This window comes from Gallinula chloropus, assembly GCF_964237585.1.
Source record: "Gallinula chloropus genome assembly, chromosome: 3".
In the NCBI taxonomy this organism is placed as follows: domain Eukaryota; kingdom Metazoa; phylum Chordata; class Aves; order Gruiformes; family Rallidae; genus Gallinula; species Gallinula chloropus.
Window position 1 is genome coordinate 27520904 of NC_140087.1, and position 22192 is coordinate 27543095.

The 22192-nt window shown below is 50.9% G+C and overlaps 1 protein-coding gene across 1 annotated transcript in view; it reads right to left on the reverse strand.

Annotated features, from left to right (window-relative positions):
- The window catches only part of TAGAP (T cell activation RhoGTPase activating protein), a gene marked incomplete at both ends in the record, with an annotated part of 51704 nt that extends 31471 nt beyond the window's left edge, over window positions 1–20233 (reverse strand). Inside the window, 2 exons of the mRNA XM_084261864.1 lie at window positions 13232–13320; window positions 20159–20233. Coding sequence (XP_084117990.1) covers window positions 13232–13320; window positions 20159–20233 — 164 coding nt within the window. The remainder of the gene's footprint in view (window positions 1–13231; window positions 13321–20158) is intronic.
- Window positions 20234–22192: the final 1959 nt, after the last annotated feature.

Consider the following 22192-nt stretch of genomic DNA (forward strand, 5'->3'; position numbering starts at 1 on the left):
CACAGTGTGATGTGACTAAACTCTGGGACAAGAGAGGAGATTATATTGGTGTTTGAGGATGTAACAGGTCCTGCAGCTGGTCTGTGTTGCTGTATAAAATCCAAATGTACAGATCTATCTGCAGCACTCCAGGGTTCTCTGTTGGCTTGGGTGGCCTATAGACACTCGTACCTGCCCTGGAAGGACAGTAAGGATGTTTGCTTCTGGCAAACCACAGGTCTGTCCGTGGCCATAGATCCTCCAGTGAACTGAGCTAAGACCAGCTTGGGATCCTGCACTTCCCTCTGCCCTCTCTCATGCAGCTGGATTTTCTACTTCGTGGTTCCACTGACAGGCAGCAGGCAGATATTCAGGGATGTCAAAGAGAGCAGAGTCAGAGCAATAGGTGTGAAGTCTGCCTTCAGGACCTTAAGGTTCTGCTAGGTGTGAAGTCTGCCTTCAGGACATTAAGGTTCTGCTACGTCAGACAGCGACAGCTTTATCTGCTTGTGCCCTATCTCGCTCATGACTCACTGCGTGCCTTTTCCTCTGCAGAGCAGGTGACAGGGTCACACGTGGAATGAAACAAAACACAAGTGATATTCCACTAACAGCCTCCTGTTGTGCAATGAGAGACGCTCACCCACGTACAGAGTACTCACTGCTTCCTCCTGAGCTCTCACTGGCTGTGTGGTCCCAGGGAGCCCAGGGCTGGTGCAGAATTGCAAAGGTTTTGCTGCTTCAGTTGACATTTACCTATTAACCAGCCCTATGGAGACTGAAGCTTCTGCTTGTGGGAGGTGATGTGTGGATGGGAGAAAGAGTAGGAGTAGTAGGTGTCATGCAGTAAGAGTTGTTTGATCATGTTTACCTATTTCAACCTTGCTTTTCTTAAGGACAGAGCACTTCTAGGTCCCTTGCAGCCATGCAAGACTCCAGGCCCTGTGCTTGACTGACCGGGGCCAGGTTAGCAGAAGATTGCCTGGCAGTGGAGATAATTGTGTGACTGGGCCTAAAAACCTACCACATGTGAGACCACAGGCAGGGAGTGAGAGGAAACCCTCTGGCTCTGTTCACACTGGTGGCTGAAATAGCTGGTATGGGCTGACACCAAGGCATTATCTGAAGCCCATTTCCAAACAAGCCTGGAGCTGTCTCACCCTGCTGAGGTGAGGCTTTCCCAGATCTGCAGAGAGCACCAATGGGCACTGCCTCAGGCACACACTAGCAAAGGGAGGATAAGAGTTAATTGTCTCAGCCCAGCACTGGGGTTTGCCATAGCACTGGAGGACCCTGCAGCCTTCCACCTCTCATTTTCCCAGCTCTCAAAGGTGCCTGTCAACACTGGCACAAGTGGGCTGCACAGCTGTGTGCCAAGTACCCTTGCACTGGGGTATTAACAGGGCCCAGCTCTTAGCTGCTTCTCATTCACCCATAAATCCCAGTATTCCTCCCTGGAGAGGGTGCTGAGGAGGAAGGCAAAGGGAGTTTCCTCTGGGCATGTAGGAAGTCAGTGGCATAACAGGTGAGACTGAAAATCAGGTAGAAAAGGAAATTGCCAAACTTTCCCGAGCCTGGAATATTTAGCCTGGCTTCACTCTGACTTTATTTTGGAGTCCCACCTAGGTCAGCTTTGGGCACTGAAGTGGGCCTGTTCAGATTAGTGATGTCCTCCCACCAGTGCTGATCAGAGGAGCTCACCTCCAAGCCCACTGCCAGCAGGTGCACAGATTTGCTTGCTCACCCAGGGCTGGGGAGGACCCTGTAGCCCAAGGACGGGCAGGATCTGCCCCAGACACAACAAAGTGTTGGGGACAAGGGTGGGAAAAGAAGCTCCTTGGGAAGGCTACAAAGGACTCAGAGACACATAGCTACAGCAGGGCTCCGCAGCCAGTGCTAGACGGACCTAGGGAACAGGAATATGGAGAGGGCCAAGGACATCGTCTCCAAAAGGCCTATAGGCTGCCTCCACTAGATCATAGAATCATGGAATCATAGAATGGTTAGGGTCAGAAGGGACCTTTAAGAGCATTAAGTTCCAACCCACCTCTCACTAGACCAGTCTGCTCAAGGCCCTATCCAACCCGGCCTTGAACACCTCCGGGGGGGGGCGGGGGGGGGGGGCGCAGCCACCACTTCCCTGGGCAACCTGTGCAGGGCCTCTCAATCCTCATAGTGAAGAATTTCTTCCTACTGTCCAATCTAAATCTAGCCCCTTCCAATTTAAAACCATTCCTCCTCATCCTATTGCTACACGGCCTTCTAAAAAGTCCCTCCCCAGCCTTCTTATAGGCCCCTTCAGGTACTGGAAAGCTGCTATAAGGTCTCCCTGAAGCCTTCTCCAGGCTGAACAAGCCCAACTCTCTCAGCCGGTCTCCACAGGAGAGGTGCTCCAGCCCTCTGATCATCTCCGTGGCGCTTCTCTGGACCCGTTCCAACAGTTCCACATCCTTCTTATCTTGGGGTCTCACAAGAACGGAGTAGAGGGGCAGAATCCCAAGTGCAAAAGTGATTCAGACTCGCAAGATGCTTTAGAAAAAAAGATTTCTGTATTTGTGATTATTTGACCCAGCAGCCCTGAAGTGAAGGAGACACAGAAAAGGAGGAGGATGGCTGGTGTGGGTCTGGGTCTCCAGCAGTGCTGCTGCTCCCCACTGCACTCAGGGGGGCTCATGGCTGCCACCCACATATGGGTCTGCACAGCCAGGGACTGGGGAACAGGCACCCTCCACTAGCACAAAAGACTAATCCTCCACCCCATCTTCATCTCAAATTCCCCCACCTGGAAGTTGCACTTCCCTGCCTGAATTGGGGAGGGTGGAGTTCATAGGAAACTCCTGGGGCAGTGCCAGGACAGAGACACATGCTTTTTCCCTCCTTCCCTCTGGCGTTTTTCCAGGCAAGGTTTGTAGCATTGAAATGCTCCTCCCTGGGCTGGACAGACAATTTTTGTTCTGATGTTAACAGATTCCCTGCTCACCCATTCATGTTGTCAACCCACCGTGAGTAGAGGGCTGAGGTTCTCCTCCGAGGCTGAGGAGGGGAGATGTTTTCTCACTTGCTCCCACTCCTGCCTGGTTTCTTTTCCATGCATCTTCTGCCCAACATCCAGGGCTTTCCTCCATCTTTTCTCCAAGAGGTGGACAAGATGACAGGAGTCACTGACAGGAGAGCCAGCAGGGCAGGGCAGGGGACATCTGACTGCCATGTAAAGTTGTGGCTGCTGGTGCTCTGTGTGCAGAGGAGACATGCAAAGATCCTGTGGTGTCTTCTGAGAGCAAATGGCTTTGCCTTCATGCCTGGTGAGAAACCTTCCACCCCTACAAGGGAGCACACTGCAGGTGACCAAGGTCTTCAGCATCTGTGGGGTTGTCCCGCATGTCCCAAAAGCAGCCGTGTGCCAGGGCTCCTCAAGGAGCATCCTGTGAAACTCACTCAAGGGTTGAAGTGCTGCACAGGGCAGCCCCAGTTAGAGGATGTAGCTGATACTGTTACTGTGGATGTAGCCTCCACTCTCATAGCACCAGGGAATCTCACACCCAGGGCTGATCTATGAAATGAACGGGGGAAAGTGGTTTTCTGGGTGGGGAAGTGAGCTAAAGAGATTGGGACTGTACAGCTGGCATGACCAGGTCCTGCCCACGTCTTTGGTTCAGGGCAAAGAATGGTCCTTTGTAGTGTCCTCACACTGTGACTGGGGAGTTGCCAAACACGGGCTGTAGTAATGCTGGCATATTGCATGGACCTGGCTCTGGGGTGACCTGGCACTGTTCAGTTCCCATCTTTGCTGTTCAAGGTTATCACCCTGCTAAGCAGGGACACCTTCTACAAGCCACATTCTGGGGATGGCCAGATTGTGCCAGTTTCTGGATGGTGCCAAGAAGCTGCTGGCAAGGGTTGGCTGACCCAGGCAGAGCTGTGTTGGAAGCACCTGAACAGGAACAATCCTGAGCCAATGATAGGGAAAGTCCCTGGGAGCACCATGTTTGCTGGCAGATCTGGTGCCTTGGCGAGCCCAGGGCTGATACTCTCCTGGCAGGAGGTCTCCACGGGCTGCCCTGTGCTGCCAAGTGTGGGGATGCCCTGGCTGGAGGCCCTGAAGGCATCATCAGCAAGGACCAGGACTACCAGTGCTCCTGGCAGGCTTGGGAGCACCAGTCCTCCTGCGTGCTAATGGGCTGTACATGCCTTTCCAAGATTTCTGAGTGCAGCAGCAACCGGCAGAGAAAACTGCTGAGGCGGAAAGGGCGGCAGTTAACTGGGAGGAGGCGTCCGCAGGGAGTCCCCCACCCAGTCAGCCTGTGAATACCATCAGCAATACTGCTCCCCCAAACCCCTTGTCCCAGCCAGGTGTCTGCCTGCCAGCTCTCCCCGGGCCGGGGTGCCAGCGGTCTGCGTGCCAGAAGGCTGCCGGCTGTGCTGCCCACCCCGCAGCATGGGGGAAATGGCAGACATGAATGTCAGCCTTGGGACGCCTACAGCATGTTTCCTTTCCACCAGCAGACAGGATGTAAGCTGTCATGGGTGTTAATTAGTCTTCACCCAGACTGTGTGATGCTCCTGATTTTCGTCACAGCATCTCTCAGTTTGAGCCTATCTCTTCTCAGATTGGTCTTTTGACAGGGCGGCAGCCCTGAAGCCCCCATCCCTGTGAGACCTTTTACAAGCCCTCTTTTCTAAGTACAACACTTAAAAAATCCCCTACAGAATCCTGTTTTCTAAAAGCATCCTCTGAGCTCTGCAGAGTGCTGGCTGCTTCCAGATAGAGATGTGTTTGTCCAGCTATCTTCAGTGCTGCTGGACTCAGCTGAGTCCTAGATGTGTCCAGTAGCAACATCCCACTTGCATGTGGCACATGTGTGAGAACAGCTGTGTGTATGAAGAAAGGGTAGGAAAACCTTTTCTGGCTTGCCTGAGAGTTTCATTTAGATGTAAAATGAAATTATTAGCTCTTCAGAGAGAAGCTGGTTATGGCTGAGGCTTGGATTCATAATAAATAAGTTCTACCACTTTAAACTAGAGGTTGTTAGTGGAAGCACAGGCCCTGCCCCATGTGGAATAGTAACTGCATGGTTCAACCTCTGTGACAAGCTGGATGCTCCTTGTCACTGCCTACCCAGAGTGCCATGCACCCACCACTCTGCAGGTAAAATGGGGCAAGTGATGGCTCTCAGGCTTCCTCATGGCAAAAATCTCCAGCTTAGTTCTAGCCCCATCACTCACCACCCCAGTACAGAAGCAGCAGGATTGGTACCAAAGCTGTGAGCTCCCATCAGCCTTTGCTGCTGGCTACAACTTCCAGACAGTGAATGGTGACAAGCAGGCCACCTGAAGTCCCTCCAGTCATTTTAAAGCTGCATGGATGCCCTGATGTATCGGCATCTGGGGACAACCCGAACACCTCTCGTCACACTGGCTCTGCAAGCCATCTTGCTGCAAGTTAAACCCTGTACTGGAGATGCCTCAGCTCTCCATTCAACCCATCAAATTCATCTGATTGTAGCCCTCACTGACTGATGTTGGAGCCACACATATGTGTGTGGGTGGTGACATCAGTCAGTGGCAGGACAGCACTGTTTCAAAACATGGTTAGCTCTCTTGGTGTGAACACCATGGGTTTGGTGTTCATTGAAGAAATTGGGATTGCAACTTTCATGAGACTAATTTATCAATAGCACAGCGGTGCATCACGCAGGCCAACAAGCTTCTAGAGCTCACATGAAAATTGGAAAACACATAGAATGCAAGTTTTAAGATCTCTACCAACAACTGTGACATATTTTTCCCACTGAGAAGGTATTTCGTTTGGGTGATATTTTTAGTGTTGGCTTTTTCAACAAGAAGGTAACATTTCCAGAGAAAGCAGACACCTTCTGTAATAATGTCAGCCAACCTCTGAGTTTCTTATCAGGAGTTTCTATGAGCTGCTTTGAACCAACATGCTGAATATGTTACTCTGTGTTTATAAATAGGGCTGTTTTCACTAAACTCTCCCTCAAGTAAACTGCTCTCAATTAACATGAAGTACTTTTGCATATTATTTGCATTATAAAAAAAGAAAGACCAGAGTCCTTTTATGCTCACAGTTAATAAAGGGACAAGTCTTATCCTGAAAAAACTCATCTTTTGGGTTTGCCCCAGGTATCTGCAGTCCCTCACTGTCTTACGCCTGCCTCCAAATGAAGCAGCCCCATTGCTGTGTTGAGTACCTCCTGATGTTAATTACTCCTTTCCTCGCCATGCCCCCATGAGGAAAGGCAGCATTATTAACCCCATGTTGCAGATGGGGACTTGTGGTGCAGAGAGGTGAAATGTCACACTGAAGATGATACAGGCTGCCTGGAGCAGAACCGGAGGTGGATGTCCACTCTTCCCTTGAAAGGCAGTACCCTACTCACTGTGCTTTCATACAGCTATTATTTTTTTACTGCTATTTTCTCATCAGTCAGCCCATGAAAGAAAGCTCACAGTGTTCTCATCAGCTGGTTAAACAAGGGAGTGAAAGCACTTAGCTAGTAAAAGGATGGAAAATGGAAGAGAGTAAAAGTCAATGAAGAGAAAAAGTGGAGTGCAGGAGCAGCGTGGCTGTCAAGAAGTAGTAGGAGGGTATTGAGGCTTCAAGCTGACCCACAAAACTCCCTAGTGTTACGAGCAACTCCTCTGATTTCAAAGATCTTGTTTTGCAGCAGCCTTGACTCATCTGGACCTGCCCACTTCAGTCCTGCGGCCAGCAAGAAACCCTCCCACCTCCTTTAACCATAGCCTTCCAGATAAGGGTCTCTGCCGTCAGCCCCCAGATTCTGCATGACTCACACCCCCCCTGCATCTCTGCAGATTTTTCCCTGAGCTTTTTCAGCATGGCAAGACAAGTCTGTCACACCACTGTAATAAAAAAATAAAATAAAATTAACATGTGACTAAATGTGGTTGCATGATGACAGGAATCAAACCTTCAGTGTTGGGATAGGATCCAGCATCTCTGTAAAAGAGTTCGGTACATACTGTGCCTCCTGGCTTGGACCTGGCTGTCTGGCCAGGGTAAGGAGCCAGAGTGACACAGAAAAGATCACATGGAGCCCAAGCTCCTCCATTTCTTGTTCTATCAGTGTGAAGACCCTCTGAAACAGATGGTTCCCTCTGCAAGGAAATGCAGTGCTAACTTCAATATCAGCCTGAAAATTATTAAATTATTATGAATCATTAATTAAATTACTTCCCTGATGTCACAGTACAAGCTGCAGATCAGACTTGCCTCACTTTCTTGAAATCCCAGTTGAGTGCCATCTTCAGTACACCTCTCACCTTCTGCAATTGCATCTGTAGGCATGGCAGGAGTTGGTTTGGGCACACCTGCCTCTCCCAGCACTGCATCAGTGGAAAACCCAGTGGGAAACCTTTGAAGTAGGAATCTTGTCCCCATAAATGTTTGAAAGGATGTGCCTTGTTTAATGTCTTCCCTGCCAGGAGTAGGTAATGAGCACCTAATGAGCAATATGCAAACTCATCCACAGAGGAACAGAAGATACATGGTACAAACATCAACATTAACTGTCAGGAAATGTCCTCTAGGCCACATCACAAGGAATAAATTCCTTCAGGGTCTCAGTTTGCTATGGGTGATGCGTGCTTTAAAACAAAATTTTGCCCAACTTATTTCTTGAAGATGGTCATTGATAGTTTTCAAACATAAAACCAAAGGATTTCTGATTGGCATGTTGGTTAATAACCAGAAAGTAAGCATAGGAGTATGCTTATGCTTCCTTTTCCTATTGCTACTGATAACCACAGAATCACAGAATCACAGAATGACTAGGCTGGAAAAGACCTTTAAGGTCATTGAGTCCAACTGTATCTGTCCTCTACTAAACCATATCTCTAACTACCTCATCTAGTGGTCTTTTACACACATCCAGGGACGGTGACTCAACCCCCTCCCTGGGCAGCCTGTTCCACATCCTGACAACTCTTTCAGTTAAGAATTTTTTCCTAACAGCTTCTTGCCATTTCCCCTTGTCCTGTCTCCTGTCACCTGGCTGAAGAGACCATCGCCCACCTCTCTACAACCTCCTTTCAGATAATTATAGGCAGTGATAAGGTCTCCCCTCAGCCTCCTCTTCTCCACACTAAACACCCCCAGCTCCCTCAGCCGCTCCTCATAGGATTTGCCCTCCAGCCCTTTCACCAGCCTGGCTGCCCCTCTCTGGACTCGCTCAAGGACCTCAATGTCCTTCTTACAGTGAGGAGCCCAGAACTGGACACAGCACTCGAGGTGCAGCCCCACCAACGCCGAGTACAGGGGCACAGTCGCCTCCCTAGACCTTCTGGCCAGACTATTTCTGATACAAGCCAAGATGCCATTGGCCTTCCTGACAACCTGGGCACACCCCTGGCTCGTATTCAGCCTGCAGTCAACCAACAGCCCCAGGTCCTTCTCTGTGTGACAGCTGTCCAGCCAGTCTCCCCCAAGCCTCTAGCGCTGCATGGGGTTGTTATGTCCCAGGTGCAGGACTCTGCACTTGGCGCTATTAAACCTCAGCCCATCAGTCTCAGCCCATAGATCCAGTCTGTTCAGATCCCTCTGAAGAGCCTCCCTACCCTCAGGCAGATCAACACTTCCTCCCAGTTTAGTGTCATCTGCAAACTTACTGAGGGAGCATTCAATCCCATCATCGAGGTCATTGATAAAGATATTGAACAGGACTGGACCCAGAACTGAGCCCTGGGGAACACCACTCATGACTGGCCTCCAGCTGGATTTAGCTCCATTTACCACCAGCCTTTGGGCCTGGTCATCCAGCCAGTTTTTAACCCAGCAGAGGGTCCACCTATACAGGCCAGTGGCACCTGTGAGAAACTGTGTCAAAGGCTTTACTGAAGTCCAGGTAGACCACATCCACAGCCTTCCCCTCATCCACTAAGCGGGTCACCTTGTCATAGAAGGTGATCAGGTTAGTCTGACAGGATCTACCTTTTGTAAACTCATGTTGACTAGGCCTGATCCTCCAGCCATCACACATGTGCTGCATGACAGCGCCCAAGATGACCCTCTCCATGATCTTCGCCGGCACTGAGGTCAGACTGACAGGCCTGTAGTTCCCCAGATCCTCCCTCCGACCCTTCTTGTAAATGAGCATAACATCTGCCAGCCTCCAGTTGAGTGAAACTTCCCCAATCTGCCAGGATTGCTGATAGATCATGGGAAGGGGTTTGGCAAACAGATCTGCCAGCTCCCTCAATACCCTCAGGTGGATTCCATCCAGCCCCATTGACTTGTGAATGTCTAACTGGCCAAGAAGGTCACTAATCATTTTCACACTGACCATGAGAGCTTTATTCTGCTCTCCCTCCCTGTCAGCCAGTTCCTGAGGATGAGTACTCAGGGAATATTTAACTTTGCTATTAAAGACTGAGGTAAAGAAGGAATTAAGTACTTCAGCCTTGTCCTTATCCCTTGTCACTAATGTTCCCCCTGCATCCAGTAAGGGCTGGAGATTCTCCTTGGCCCTGCTTTTACTGCTGATATACTTATAAAAAGACTTTTTTATTATCTTTCACAGAACTTGCCAGACTTTCTACATGATCTTACTGCATTCCTATAGTCATCTCAAGATGCCTGCCCCTTCTTCCAAAGCTCATAGATTTCCCTCTTTTTCCTGATATCTTCCCAGATCCCTCCACCCAGCCAAGCTGGCTTCCTTCCTTGCCGACTCCTCTTCCAGCAGTCTGTTCTTGTGCTGCCAGGATTTGCTCAGTAGGTCCAGAAACCAGAAGCTGCAGTGACTTTATCTCATGAGCTAACTCTTCAGTCAATGTCTGGATCAGCAGTAGTTGCTTAGAGTATGTCCTGCATGCTGCTGTAACCTCCAGCTGGATTTTGCTCCATTTGCCACCACATTTTGGGCCCAGCCATCCAGCCAGTTTTTAACCCAGCTGAGGGTCCACTTGTCCCTCAGGTGGTTTGAGAGCTGAAAGAAACCAATCTCTGGGCAGTTGAATCCGAAAGATGATTAAAGGCATCTGTTTTCTGGAAGTTATTTACGGCTCAGTTACTACAATCACTTGTATTTGCCCGGTCAGGTAGTTTGTGAACCTCTGTAGGGGAAGGGGATGTCACCATTTAGATCAGGAACAGTCAGTACTGGGTGGTTCACAGATCTGTCAAGCAGATTATGAGGGCTTTCACCTCCATTTGAAATTCGCCCTCACTGCACAGGGGCTATGAAGGGTAATGCTCCAGTAAGTGCTCTGTGGTATTTGTATAGCTCACTACTGGCTCAGAAAAATTCAAGGGATATTCTACATGCCATTGCTCTGAATCCTGAAATGTGGCAGCTCTCCGAAGATGGGTTCCTTTCCGCAATTCCAGCTTTTTCCCTGCTATTAAATGCAACAGCGATTTTTATGTTCATGCTTCTGTAGGTTCAGGGGCTCTGAACCATGTCTGCAGGCAGCTTATCCAGAGCATTGCCCAACATGGTAACGCTTTGGGGAATACAAATGACATTTATCACAGGATGACAGAACAGCAGGGGCTGGAAGGAACCTCTGGAGATCATCTAGTCCAACCCCCTGCCAGAGCAGGGTCACCTAGAGCAGGTTGCACAGGATCTTGTCCGGGCGGGTCTCGAATATCTCAGAGGAGGAGACTCCACAGCCTCTCTGGGCAGCCTGTCCCCATGCTCTGTCACACTCAGGGTAAAGAGCATGACTTTCACGCAGGCCTCTTCTGCACCTTGGAAGTTTTGTGTATCCATTGATCCAAACACATCCGGTGGAAATCATAGAATCATAGAATTGTAGGGGTTGGAAGGGACCTCGAGAGATCATCGGGTCCATCCCCCCTGCCAAAGCAGCTCCCCAGCTCATATTGCACAGATAGGCATCCAGATGGGTCTTGAATATCTCCAGAGAAGGAGACTCCACCACCTCCCTGGGCAGCCTGTCCCAGGGCTCTGTCACCCTCACTGTGAAAAAGTTCTTCCACATGTTGGTGCAGAACTTCCTGTGCTCCAACTTACAACCATTGCCCCTTGTCCTATCCCCACAGACTACTGAAATGGGCTGGCCACTTCCCCCTGCATCCTTTAGCAAGATGAGGTGTCCCAAGGCCTTTGTGGCCATTAGTGAAGTGAGGCAGGTGCTGGTAAAGCAGCTGAGGTTCTGCCCAGGCTATCTGGCAGGATCAGCACCAGGTCGAGGGATAGGCAAAGCCATCAGCCACCCAAGGCAGCAAACTGCCCAGAGCAGGAAAGCCATCACAGCTCTCCTGCCCACACTGCCTGGAGAGCAGTGCTCCTTGGGCAGCTGCAGAGGCAAGGCTCAGCAGGAGGGGAGGCAGCAGCTCCAGATTAACTGCTGCTGCTTGGAGTAGCAGCAGCCCCTGTCCTACCCCAGCTCACTGGCTGAATCACAGACAAACACAAGTCCCAAAGGCTTTTTTCTCCCAGTTTTGCTGCTTGCCCTCTCCCTCCCTTGCTCTCTTCCCATCAAAGGAGCAGTCCAGTGCTGGCATCTGGCATTTGGTCGTCCTGCTGAGATACCTTAAATTGGCTTTGTCTGGAGGCATAGTAGAACAGGGGAGACTCCCATAGCACACACACCCATACACCCAGGCCACAGACAAGTTAGCTGTTGACACCAGCTGCAAACTAGCTGATGGCAGTGGCAGCAAGGTTGTTTACATCACCAGGGCTGCACAGTGCTCTTGGTAAATGCTGCCTCCTGCAGAAATTAAAGGGAGGACCTATAGTGTGCATAATGGGGAATGAAGCTGGGGGACCACTTTCCTTCCCAGCCAGGTCTGTTCTCTCAGACAGAGGTCTGAAAGCCAAAGCTAGAGGCTGTAGGAGGCAGGGACTTGGGGCTGGAGGGGGGGCATGACTGCCCCTCCAGCCAGTCACCAGTCACCAAACAACACAGTGATGCTGCCATCTCCTTCCTATAGAGACATCAACAGCCCCTTTTTCCTGCAGGCTTGGGCCAGGGCCTGGGGTGGGGGGGGAGAGTGGTTGTGGTAGTACTTTTCACTTGTAACACCTAGTAAATTATGGCATCAAATTAAACAGAGCAGTGAGCTCAGAGCTACTGAGAGTTTATTCAGTATTTGAGTTCCACCTGTTCCCCTGAGCTGTGGGATGGTTTCGGGCTCTGAGATGGAGCCATATGGCAAGCCAGGAGGTGTCACACAGAGCCGCTGTGCAGACTTTTATCGGGAATGTTTCCAGTGAAAGGAAAATGTGTTAAACTCAGCCTTTCTCACAGTTTGACAGCTCCTGATGTTCATGTCAAGAAACAAATGCAAAGAATGTGCTCGCTCTGAAGAGGGACATAACTGAAGAAAATTAACTTCAAGTACAGCACAACCCAACCCATTCCCCAAGTGAGGAATGCTCAAGGGCTCAGACTTTTGCTGCCTGAAAATCTAAGTTGCCCTTCCCACCTTTCCTCTGTAAGTGTCATTAATTAATTTTTTGACACATAATGAGCCTACTTGCAGTCCCACCATGCCCAGTGAGCAGTGCCATTTGGCTAACTGATTTAACCAGAGGACAGAAGGGAACAGAAGGGCACTGCAGTGAAGTAGCTGCAGTTCAAATGACAGTGTTCCTCTGCTTATTGGACACCACTTTAATGAAGGAAGGAGGCACGGCCACTAACCTCAGCAGGAATTTCCCACTGGTTTGGCGAGGCAAGCCATGGCCTCCAGCAAAACAGGGCAGTAAGTGATATCACAGCCAACTCTTCTGCCTGTTTTACAGGATTTTATTCTCAGAAGAAAGAAAAACAGTCAGCAAGCAAAGAATTTAAATGCTCTGCAAGGAAAACTGCCAACAGAGGCTTCTCAACAGCACAGATAAAAACTAATATGAACAAAGACTCGGCACCAGAAATCCTTGCCATGGGTGGGGGACACGGGAGGAGGAGGCTGAGCTCCTGCTGGGCTTGCACAGGGCTGGTGGGAGGGTGAGAAGAGCAGCTGAAGGCAATGCCAGGAGATTCACGATGGAGTGCCCACCACCTCTCCCCTTTGTCCCTTCTACAACAGCAGGCCCTACTCTGCCCCCATGACCCTGCCAGCTGAGCTGTCCCATGTGCACACTCCCCCACCTATGACTCTCCCTGGGTCCTCTAGTGCAGGGCACTGACAGTGGCACCACGTGATACGTGCATGGGAACACCAGAGTATATTGCCTTGCTCCTGAGCATTAAACATCTGTGCAGGCACTGGGTGTATGGCACCTGATGTACCTACCTTGCTGAAGGCAGCCAGGGCTTGCTCAATCCTTTGCTGAATAGGAGCGAGGGTGCTGAACAGCGACGGGCATGAACGGTCTTGAGGGGCTGAAAATGAGAATGGGTTTGATATCAGTTTCCATCATCCAGCAAAGCTCCAACAAAGCTACAGGGCTTGAGCATTTAAAGGAGTCATTGCCACAAAGTGTGCATGGGAAGAAGACGAGGTCCATTTGTGCTTCTAACTCCTGGATGCTGTGAAATTTCCCCTCAAGTGCCAGGGCTCTGAGCCCTGAAGCAGTCGGCACAGCAGCCGCTGCCCTGCAGAGCAGACAGGGCACTGCAGCACTGTCCAGGACAGGCGCACAGCCACAGCACTGTGGGCAAAGCCCTGGAGCCACCCAGCTGAGGCACCCCAGTGGGCATCTGTCCAAATTAGGGCAACCTCAGCACCAATGTCTGTATGGGGGCTGCTTAACCTGAGATCCTTTTACAGGCAATGGAGTGACATCATGCTTGTGGGGCACCATTTCTCCTTCCCCACTTCTGCTGCCTGCTTTGGGAGGAGCCATGTCCTTTTCCAGAGGCATCCCCTTCTCCACACTGACTATAAAAAGCCCCTGGAGCAGCTGTGTTGGATACAGACCTTCACACTCTAACTCTGTAAGGTAGGGTGAGAGGAGGTCGCTCTCAGTGAGCCTGGACTCCCAGAAGCAAGCCAGGTGCCCTGCAGAGACAGCCACAGCAGGTAAGCTGCCTGCTGCAAATCCTGTGGGGAGCCGCCTGCCTTTTAAAGAGCTCAAATCCCTCAAATCTGTGTTTTGGGACAGTGGGCTCTGTGTGGCCACCCACCATCCAAACATGAGCTCTAGTGCCAGGGAATGAGGCTATTTTGGGAACAAGCGACACAGCAGAGGAGCATCAGAGGCAAGAAATGGCTCCTTGCTGCCAAGCGTTGACATGAGGCCGATGAAGGGCAGATTACCACCCTTAGGGGTATGCCTGTCTTATTAAAGTCATATTTGTGGTATTTTTTTGAGATCACTGAAAAGTAGGGTGACATATTTACAGACAACTTTCTGAATATGTGGCCCCGTTTATGGCATGGAAGATAGAATGACTAAAAATGCCATCTGCTCTTTATTGAAACTTAGTCCCAAATTCATCAGCCTTTCCGTAGCTTTCACCTCCAACTCTCAATTTTTCACTCTTGAAAGTTGCTAGCAGCATACCGCTTCACGCAGTGTACAGACAGCAAACAAGCCCTACTGCCTGTGTCTGCAGATCTTCTCTCCCAGGACAACTGGGAAAGAAGCCTCAGTCTTCCGCGGGGAGTGTCAGAGGAGATGAGTGTGTGTGCGTGTGCGTGTGCGTGCTTGTGCACCCGTGCACCAGCTGCCAAAGCTGGAGGTGAGATGAGGGCCTGAGTAATTTCCTAGAGGGCAGAAACCAGGAAGATCCCATCGAGTTGGTGCAAACCAGCCCACAGCAAAGGTGGGCACCTGGGCAACATGGGCCGGGGCTGCAGGCACCAAGTGGTCTGCAGGCACCAAGTGGTCAGGGACCAAGTGAAGGGTGATGAGTTGAGTCCTCTGAGCACATCCCTCGCCCCCGCCACAATGCTCCTGGCTGTTATCAGCAAAGTAAAGCAGTGGTGAGAAATGTCACCTTGCTCTTGCAAGGGGAAAGGGGCTGGCAGTCATGGCCATGAAGCTGCAGCAGCACTGTGGAGAGATACTGGGAAACATCTGTCATTCCCACCTCATTTAAACCCACGAGGATTGTTCCGTGCAGACCCCCAAACAAGCTGCACGTGGGAGGGCAGACACCACTTTCTTAAATCTCCTGCAAGGTCTGCCAGCAAGCAACACCAAGAGGTCATCCAGGAACCATTTCTGAACCCACCTCGAGCCAGCCAGAGGCACTCTCTCTGGAGAGCAGAGGGGGGATGCTCAGGGGTATGCAGCCTTCCCAGCTGCTGCCTGGGGTGGGGATGGCGGTTACAGCTGGTGACGGCGTGATGCTCAGGGTGGCTGGGAACATGTGTCAGCCAGGGGGCAAAGAAAGAGCGCTGCATGGTGGGAAGAACAGGTTTGCTCCTCTTCCTGAACCAGGATAAAGCCAGTTATTCTTGTTAATGTCATTCCTCTTACTGTTGTTCCTGTTATGCTAGAGTTGCCACAATTACATCCACCAAGGCATATAGTGAGGATTAAATGAGCAATATGTTTCAACTTACATACGTACACATGCACACGGTTTGGCACCAGTGAAAATACCAGACCTGATGTTCCTCCTCTCACTCCAAATACAACAGAGACCAAGACCTGGCTCTGGGCTGCAATGAAGGGGAGTCCCTGAAGAGGCTGAGGCATGAACCTAAGTGTCACTCCTGCGGGGTGGGGAGCTACAGCAGGTCCTGCAGGAACCACCACGCTTTGCAGCTGCGTTATGTGCTTTAGCAGACTCAGCTCTGGCTGAGAGATGGGGTCCACAGTAGTTCACTACCTCATTACAGAGGTGAGGAAGCAGGGCCTCGGGCCAGTAGATTCACCCCACTGCTCGTCACCTGCAGAAGGTGTGTGCTGGATGCCAGCTCATGGGTAAGAAATCCTCCCCAGTTATTCCCTGCCCTGGATATCAGTGATGGCCCATCTGCTCAGTGGATTGAAAAAAAGTCCTATCTGGATGAGGTGAGAGGTTTCTTGCTGCCACTCAGTACTGAAGAGCTAACTAGGAAGTGGGAGGTACTGGGATGCAGGGAATCAATCCAGTTCATGAAATGTGTTTAAGGTAAAAACAGGCACAGTATCAACCCCACGTTAAACTCCAGCCCTTCTTACTCCAGCCTGTAACCTGCTCTCACTTCCAGATGCACAGCAGATAGCGCAAGGATCACACCTGCAGATCACAGAACTTCAGGCGCTCCCACCGGGAGCCATTTACTTAATGAAATGCCCTACATACAAGGTGTGAGGGCTTCACCCCAGGCATCCACAAGAACTGCCTGAAGGCTCGACTGTAATTAGGAGAAAAGGAGAAAAGCCTGAAAGAAATCCCGCTGTTCTACGTTGCAGTGGGATACAGGGACCTGAGAGTGCTGAGCAAGCCCTGCACCAAATGACTTGCTTGTCAAAAGTGTCAGAGAAGTTACAACTCCTCTGGTAGCTGAAAGCACTCCACCCAAATAACTGAAAATCCAAAGTTTAGTCATTCTTCCTCAAATGGGCATGTCCTGTCAGCTTGTAAGTACAAACCCATCAATTCTTTTACCCATTTGTAAAGCTTTTCAAAGGGTTACAAGGATATGAGGTGCTTTGGCCTTCTAGAGAGACTTTTAAGTGACCAGATCCTTCAACAGCCAATGGCCAGCATTAGCTGAAAATTAAACCCATTTCTAAAACTTTGGACTTTTGTTTCTTCAGGACTTTCAGAAACGGCCCCAAATTTACAAACCTACTTCTACAATCCTGAAGGACAGACTAAAAGCCTCTTTCCCCCCCTGCACCATGGTAGGTGAGAGACACTGAGAAAATGTCAAACCCATGTACTTCCTTCTTCTCCTGAAAGAATCCATCACCAGCCAGAACACAGGGTTCACTTTAAGTGTTCATATAAACCAAACTCCGCAAGATACTAAAAGCAGAAGCAGAGAGGGGAGCCCAGGGGATTCCCAGGAGGTGTGCTGCAGGTAAAGCTGCCTTTCTTCAATGAGGTTTTCCCAGAGGACAAACTGAAATTCCAGGGGACTTCCCTCTCCCCAGCCATGTCATGTGTGTGCATGTGCAGAGGAGGCTGGGGAGGGGGCAGCTGTGACCACTCCAGCACATCAGACATTGCTCCTCAGCAAAAAGAGGAGGAAATGGCTCTCCTGGAGGGAATGAGTCCTTTAAATGAGCTTTTGCCTGGATCTCTCCCTCAGTTTGTTTCTTACCCAAGACCAGCAGCAAGAAGAGGGCAAGAGCCACAGGGCAGTCCTACTCCACTTTCAAAGTGGGACTGTATCTTTGCCCCAGTGCAGCCAGGCCTCAAGCCCCCAGTGGTCACCCCAGACAGGGTGTCCTTACCTGTAGCCCCCCACTCAGATGTGGAAGGAAAGGGCCTGTCTCCCTCCCAAAGGGAGGTGAGTGGCTGCAGCCGGTGCGCACAAGCACCACGGTAGGAACAGATGGGGGGGGGGTGTGACAGGGGTGACTGAGGTGATGGGAGCAAGGAAGGGCAGGAGAAAAGGGAAGGAGTCGCCAGACACCCTCGGAGGCAGCCCTGTGCTGCCAGGCCAAACCGCCTGCAGCTGTTGCTGGTGCTGTGGCTCAAACTGTGCCTCTGTAGCCAGTGCTGCCTGCCCCAAGGCAGGGGCCTGCTCCCTGACCCTCAAGGACAGCCTGGACACCACTGCCCCAAAACAGTCGTGCAAGCTGGGAAGGAACATACAAGTATATGCAAGAGGAGGGTTTCTGGTCTCTGCTGGGGCAGAGAGTGGCTCCTCTGAAATAAGTGGCTAGCTGTTCCAAGGTCACTGGAGTCACTTCTGGTTTATATGAAATAAATCAGACTGGAATTTACCTCGAGCTGGTCTTTATTAAAACTCTTTCCCAAAGCTACTTTGTGCTGTTAATATCTCTGGAGTCAGTGCAGTGACTCTCAACTTCAAACAACACTGCAGTAAGGAGATTTTTATTTAAAGAGGTTTAAAAGCCAACAGCCTGGTTATGGAGACTGGTGAGATGTTCTTTATTGACTGTACAATCAGTGTGATTTAGAGCCTGCAGAGGGGCTCTCCTGCAGGGTCTCTAGGAGTCAGCTGTGACAGATCCTCCCCCCCCCCCCCGAAAAGCTCTGCTGGGCACTGCTGCTGCTCCCAGCAATGGTAGCACTGAGGGGTTCCTCCTTTTCCTCCTCTTCCCACCCTCCTCGTCCCGCTCTCCCATGGGGACAGTCATTTGTCTGGCATCACACCCCTGCTTTCCAAGGCAATAAATTACTGCGGGATGCAGCTTTGCGCTGAACTTCATTAACCTCAAACATCGCCGTCTCTTTCCCTGCCACACCAGGCAAGCCAGACACCCGTGACTATCTGCAGTAGATACGCATTTCTCAAGCTCCCAGGAGGACCCGCTGGCCTGCGGCAGATGGTGCAGTGGACTGATGGATGCACGGGGCTGGGGAGGTGATTTACCCTCCTCATCCCTTAGGATCCTGTCCCAGCAGAGCCTGGCACTCCTGTGATGCTCCATTCTCCCGCCATTCCAAAGGGTTTATGTACATTGTTATCATCAGAAAAAGCAGGATTTAAGTTGCAGACTCTTACTCAGCACTGGTTTGCTCCATTTTCAGAGACCACTGGTGCTCTGAAAAAGTACTGGGCTTAAGCAACGTGTCGGGCAGCCAGATCCATAAAACTGGGAGTGAAGACAAGACTGAACACTGAAGTGCAGCCAGGAGAATCGGGCACCACGCTATGGGCACGAGTGCTGGTGCCACCTTATGTCCAAAGGAAAGAGCCCTTCTCTCAAGGGATGCTGAAGGGTTATTTCGGAAAAAAGTTAAGTAAGGAAAAAACTGACCTTGGAGCAGTCAGCATGTCAGCATCCCAACTTTCTTTGCTAAATAAACACCTACCTTTTTCTTTCCATTCCTGTCCCACTATCAAACCAAAATTGGGAAAATAGAGGTTAAAAAGAAAGAAATGGGAATAAAAAAGAGAAAATTATGCCTATCTGAAATTTTGAGGTTTTTTTTACAATGTTTCTGCTGACAATTTTGAACAAAACATACTATTTTCTTTCTTTTTTCTCCGTCTTAACTCTTTTTTTCAGTAAGGTCTTTGTTACTGGAAAGCAGTCCAGTTCTGCTAGCAACCCTACTTACAAAGAGCAGGAGGAACAATGGAAAGCCAGATCAGTTGGCATGTAAAATACACTTCCAGTCATTATATTTGGAAGCTCTGAAGCTTGTGCTATGATGCACGCATCCCTGTGTAAGCGTGTCATGCAGAGAGCCCCTGCCTCTAATCTCATTTTTTGTGGAAGGGTCTGTTTGCCAGAGCTGACAATGTCACGAAGGGATGCTGTGTTTCAGCGCAGAGATGCAGTTCCTGGCAATTTTCTTTTTGTTTCCCACCAGCACCTCGCTCCTGTCTGGGGTCAGATGATGTAATGGTCCCTTCTGGCGTCCCAATCGATGCGCTGGCGGCCGGGGCTCTTCTCCCCGCTGACAGGAGTGATCACTGCAGCTGAGACCCTCCCCAGGGACCAGGCTTTGGTCCTGAGCTCATACCAGACTACCAGGTGCTGCGGGACAGAGCTCCCAGCGTGTGCTAATGTGAAACACGCCTCTCGCAATGATGTTAAACCTCTCCGTAATAACAGCAGCAATGACAACAACGACACACAAACACACCCCACACCCCACCACCCCCAAAACCTACCAAGCCCCCTTTAACTCTTTCCCCATATAGCCAAGAAACACGCCGGGGTTATTTTAACGAATATCCACTTGCTCGCGGCTGAAGGATTTGTTTGTTCTGTTTCGCAGGGCTCTGCTGCCCTGGAGCGGTGCCTGAGCGGGCTGACCCCGCAGAGGTACCGTCAAGCGGGCTCTTCAAACTCTGCCTCTGGCAGGAGAAGGGGAGCCGCGCCGACCCGCGACAATCTGCCCCGATACCACCCGACTCCTGTGGCCCCTCTTCCCTGGGTCAACGAGCGCTCCGGGGCCCGGGTGAAGGGAGCACGACCGCGCTGAGCTTCGCAGTACGGGATTAGCCCGGTGCCCACGGACCCGCATCTCTAGACGCCGGCAAGAGACAGCTCAGCGGTCTCTCTCCTCAGATAACCCCCAGCCGCAGCCAGCATCGCCCTAACACCCGGGAAGACGGGGTACCTGACGCCCGGCTTCCCCATCCCATCCCATCCCATCCCATCCCGGCCCCGCTCCGCGCCGCACTCACCGCCTCGGGCGCGGGCACCCCGCCGCCGCCGCAGCTGCCCCGCCGCGCCGCGCCGCCTGCCCGCGGCCCCGGCATCGCTCCGGGACGCGGCCGGAGGTGCTCGGGGCGCAGCGCTGGTCCGCCTCGGGCGTGGAGCCGGAGCGAGTGAGCGGACACCCCTCTTGCCGGCTCCCCCGCACCCCTCCCCGCCGAGGGAGGGAGGAGTCGCTCCCTCCCCTGGCAGCAACACCCGAGGGGATCGCCTGGATGACGAGCTGGCAGAGTCGGGCTCTCGCCGGAAAAGGGGGCAAAAATCAATAGATGCGAGGGGAAAAGAAGTGAAAAGTGACTTATGAAGAGAACCCCCCTCCCGGCTGCTTATTTATTGGTGGCACAGGCGAGCCCTCCCTCCCCATCAGGATTATTACCGAGACAGCAGGGCAGGTATGAATTTAACACCTTTGGGAGTCAGAAGTAACCAGCACTGGTGCTGAGGAACTTGCAGCCCAAATTTGAGTCGGTCAGGCACACAGGAATGCAGGATGGAGCTAAAGGATGTTAGGGCTAGACTCATAAAATCACACACTGGTTTGGGTCAGAAGTGACCTCAAAGCCCGTCCAGTTCCAACCCCCTGCCATGTGCAGGGACACCTCACTGGACCAGGTTGCCCAAAGCCCCATCCAGCCTGACCTGGAACACTGCCAGGGAGGGGGCAGCCACAGCTCCTCTGGGCAACCTGTGCCAGGGCCTCACCGCCCTCACAGGGAAGAATTTCTTCCTAATATGTAGTCTAAATCTCCCGTCCTTCAGCTTAAAGCCATCAATCACCCTGTGTCCTATCACTACTTGCCCTTGTAAACAGTCCCTCTCCAGCTTTCAAAAGGATGGGGGGGACTGTGTACTCACTGGCCTGGAGGTAAAGACTAGTGGAGGTATATGTCCCTACAGGCATCCAATCCAGTCAATAAAACACATCCTCAGCAGCACCCTGGGCACAGGTTTGGGGAATCACCCTCATCATTTTTACAGCTTTTTTACTGAGCGCCTCTCTTGTATAAAATATTAATGAAACTCCTTTCCAAGGTGCTGGGTTCCCTCCATGACACCCTCTGGCAGTCTGCAAAAATCAACTGGGAAGTTACACAAGGTTTAGTATCATCAGTGGAACTGTTGTGAAGGCTGAGCTAAGCCCTCCAGGACATGAATGCAGGCCAGCTTTTGTGGAAGTTGCAATATGTTCCCAGACAACATGATCAGAAGCAACTGATTTCTACATTTACATAGATGTTTATTATATTAGCACAAGTGGGACAGCTAGAACTATAGTTTGAGATCTTCAGAGAAGGGAGACAGACTATTGATTTCTGTCTATTGTTGTTTAGATCAGAAATGCTTTTTGGATTGCTGCGAAGAGGTCTGCTGTATGTTCACACAAAGTCTTGGCCAGGACCTGTGTTCATGTAGAATACTAGAGAATTTCAGGAGGTAGCAACTGAAAACTACAGTGAAAGGAAGAAAATGAAAATCAGAATTGCAAACGTGGTCATCCTATTTCATACAATTCATCGTTCTTTGGGGGCTATGCTAAAGGAAAAAGGGAAAGCCGTGTTTTGCTCTGCACAAAGCCTCGTACGTGTCAGCAGTGTAAGATTAACTGTGATGCCTAATTAAAACAGGCAGTCACCAATTAAGATAATAAAAAATTGCTATTTGAAATTCATAAGAGACTGAGAAGTTAAAGAGACACTTATCTTATCCAAGAGCTTAGCAGGCTTTCATTTGCAGATACTTAAGGAAAAAGAAAAAAAAAGAAGTGAAAACTCTCCCTGGAACAGAGCCCAGGGAAATCAGAGAGGAGCCTGGAGCTCCTGTGATGCTTCATTACTGAGGAGCCTGCTGCCAGCCAGCGCGCTTGCTTTTGCACTCCATCTGCCACGTCTTGTACATAGTGAGATCCGGGCTCTGCCAGCATCGCTCCTGCTGACAGCTACCCCTCAGGTGTCCCCAGCCGCGCTGCCCGCACCACCTGAACGGTGTCTGGGTTTCCCTGACAT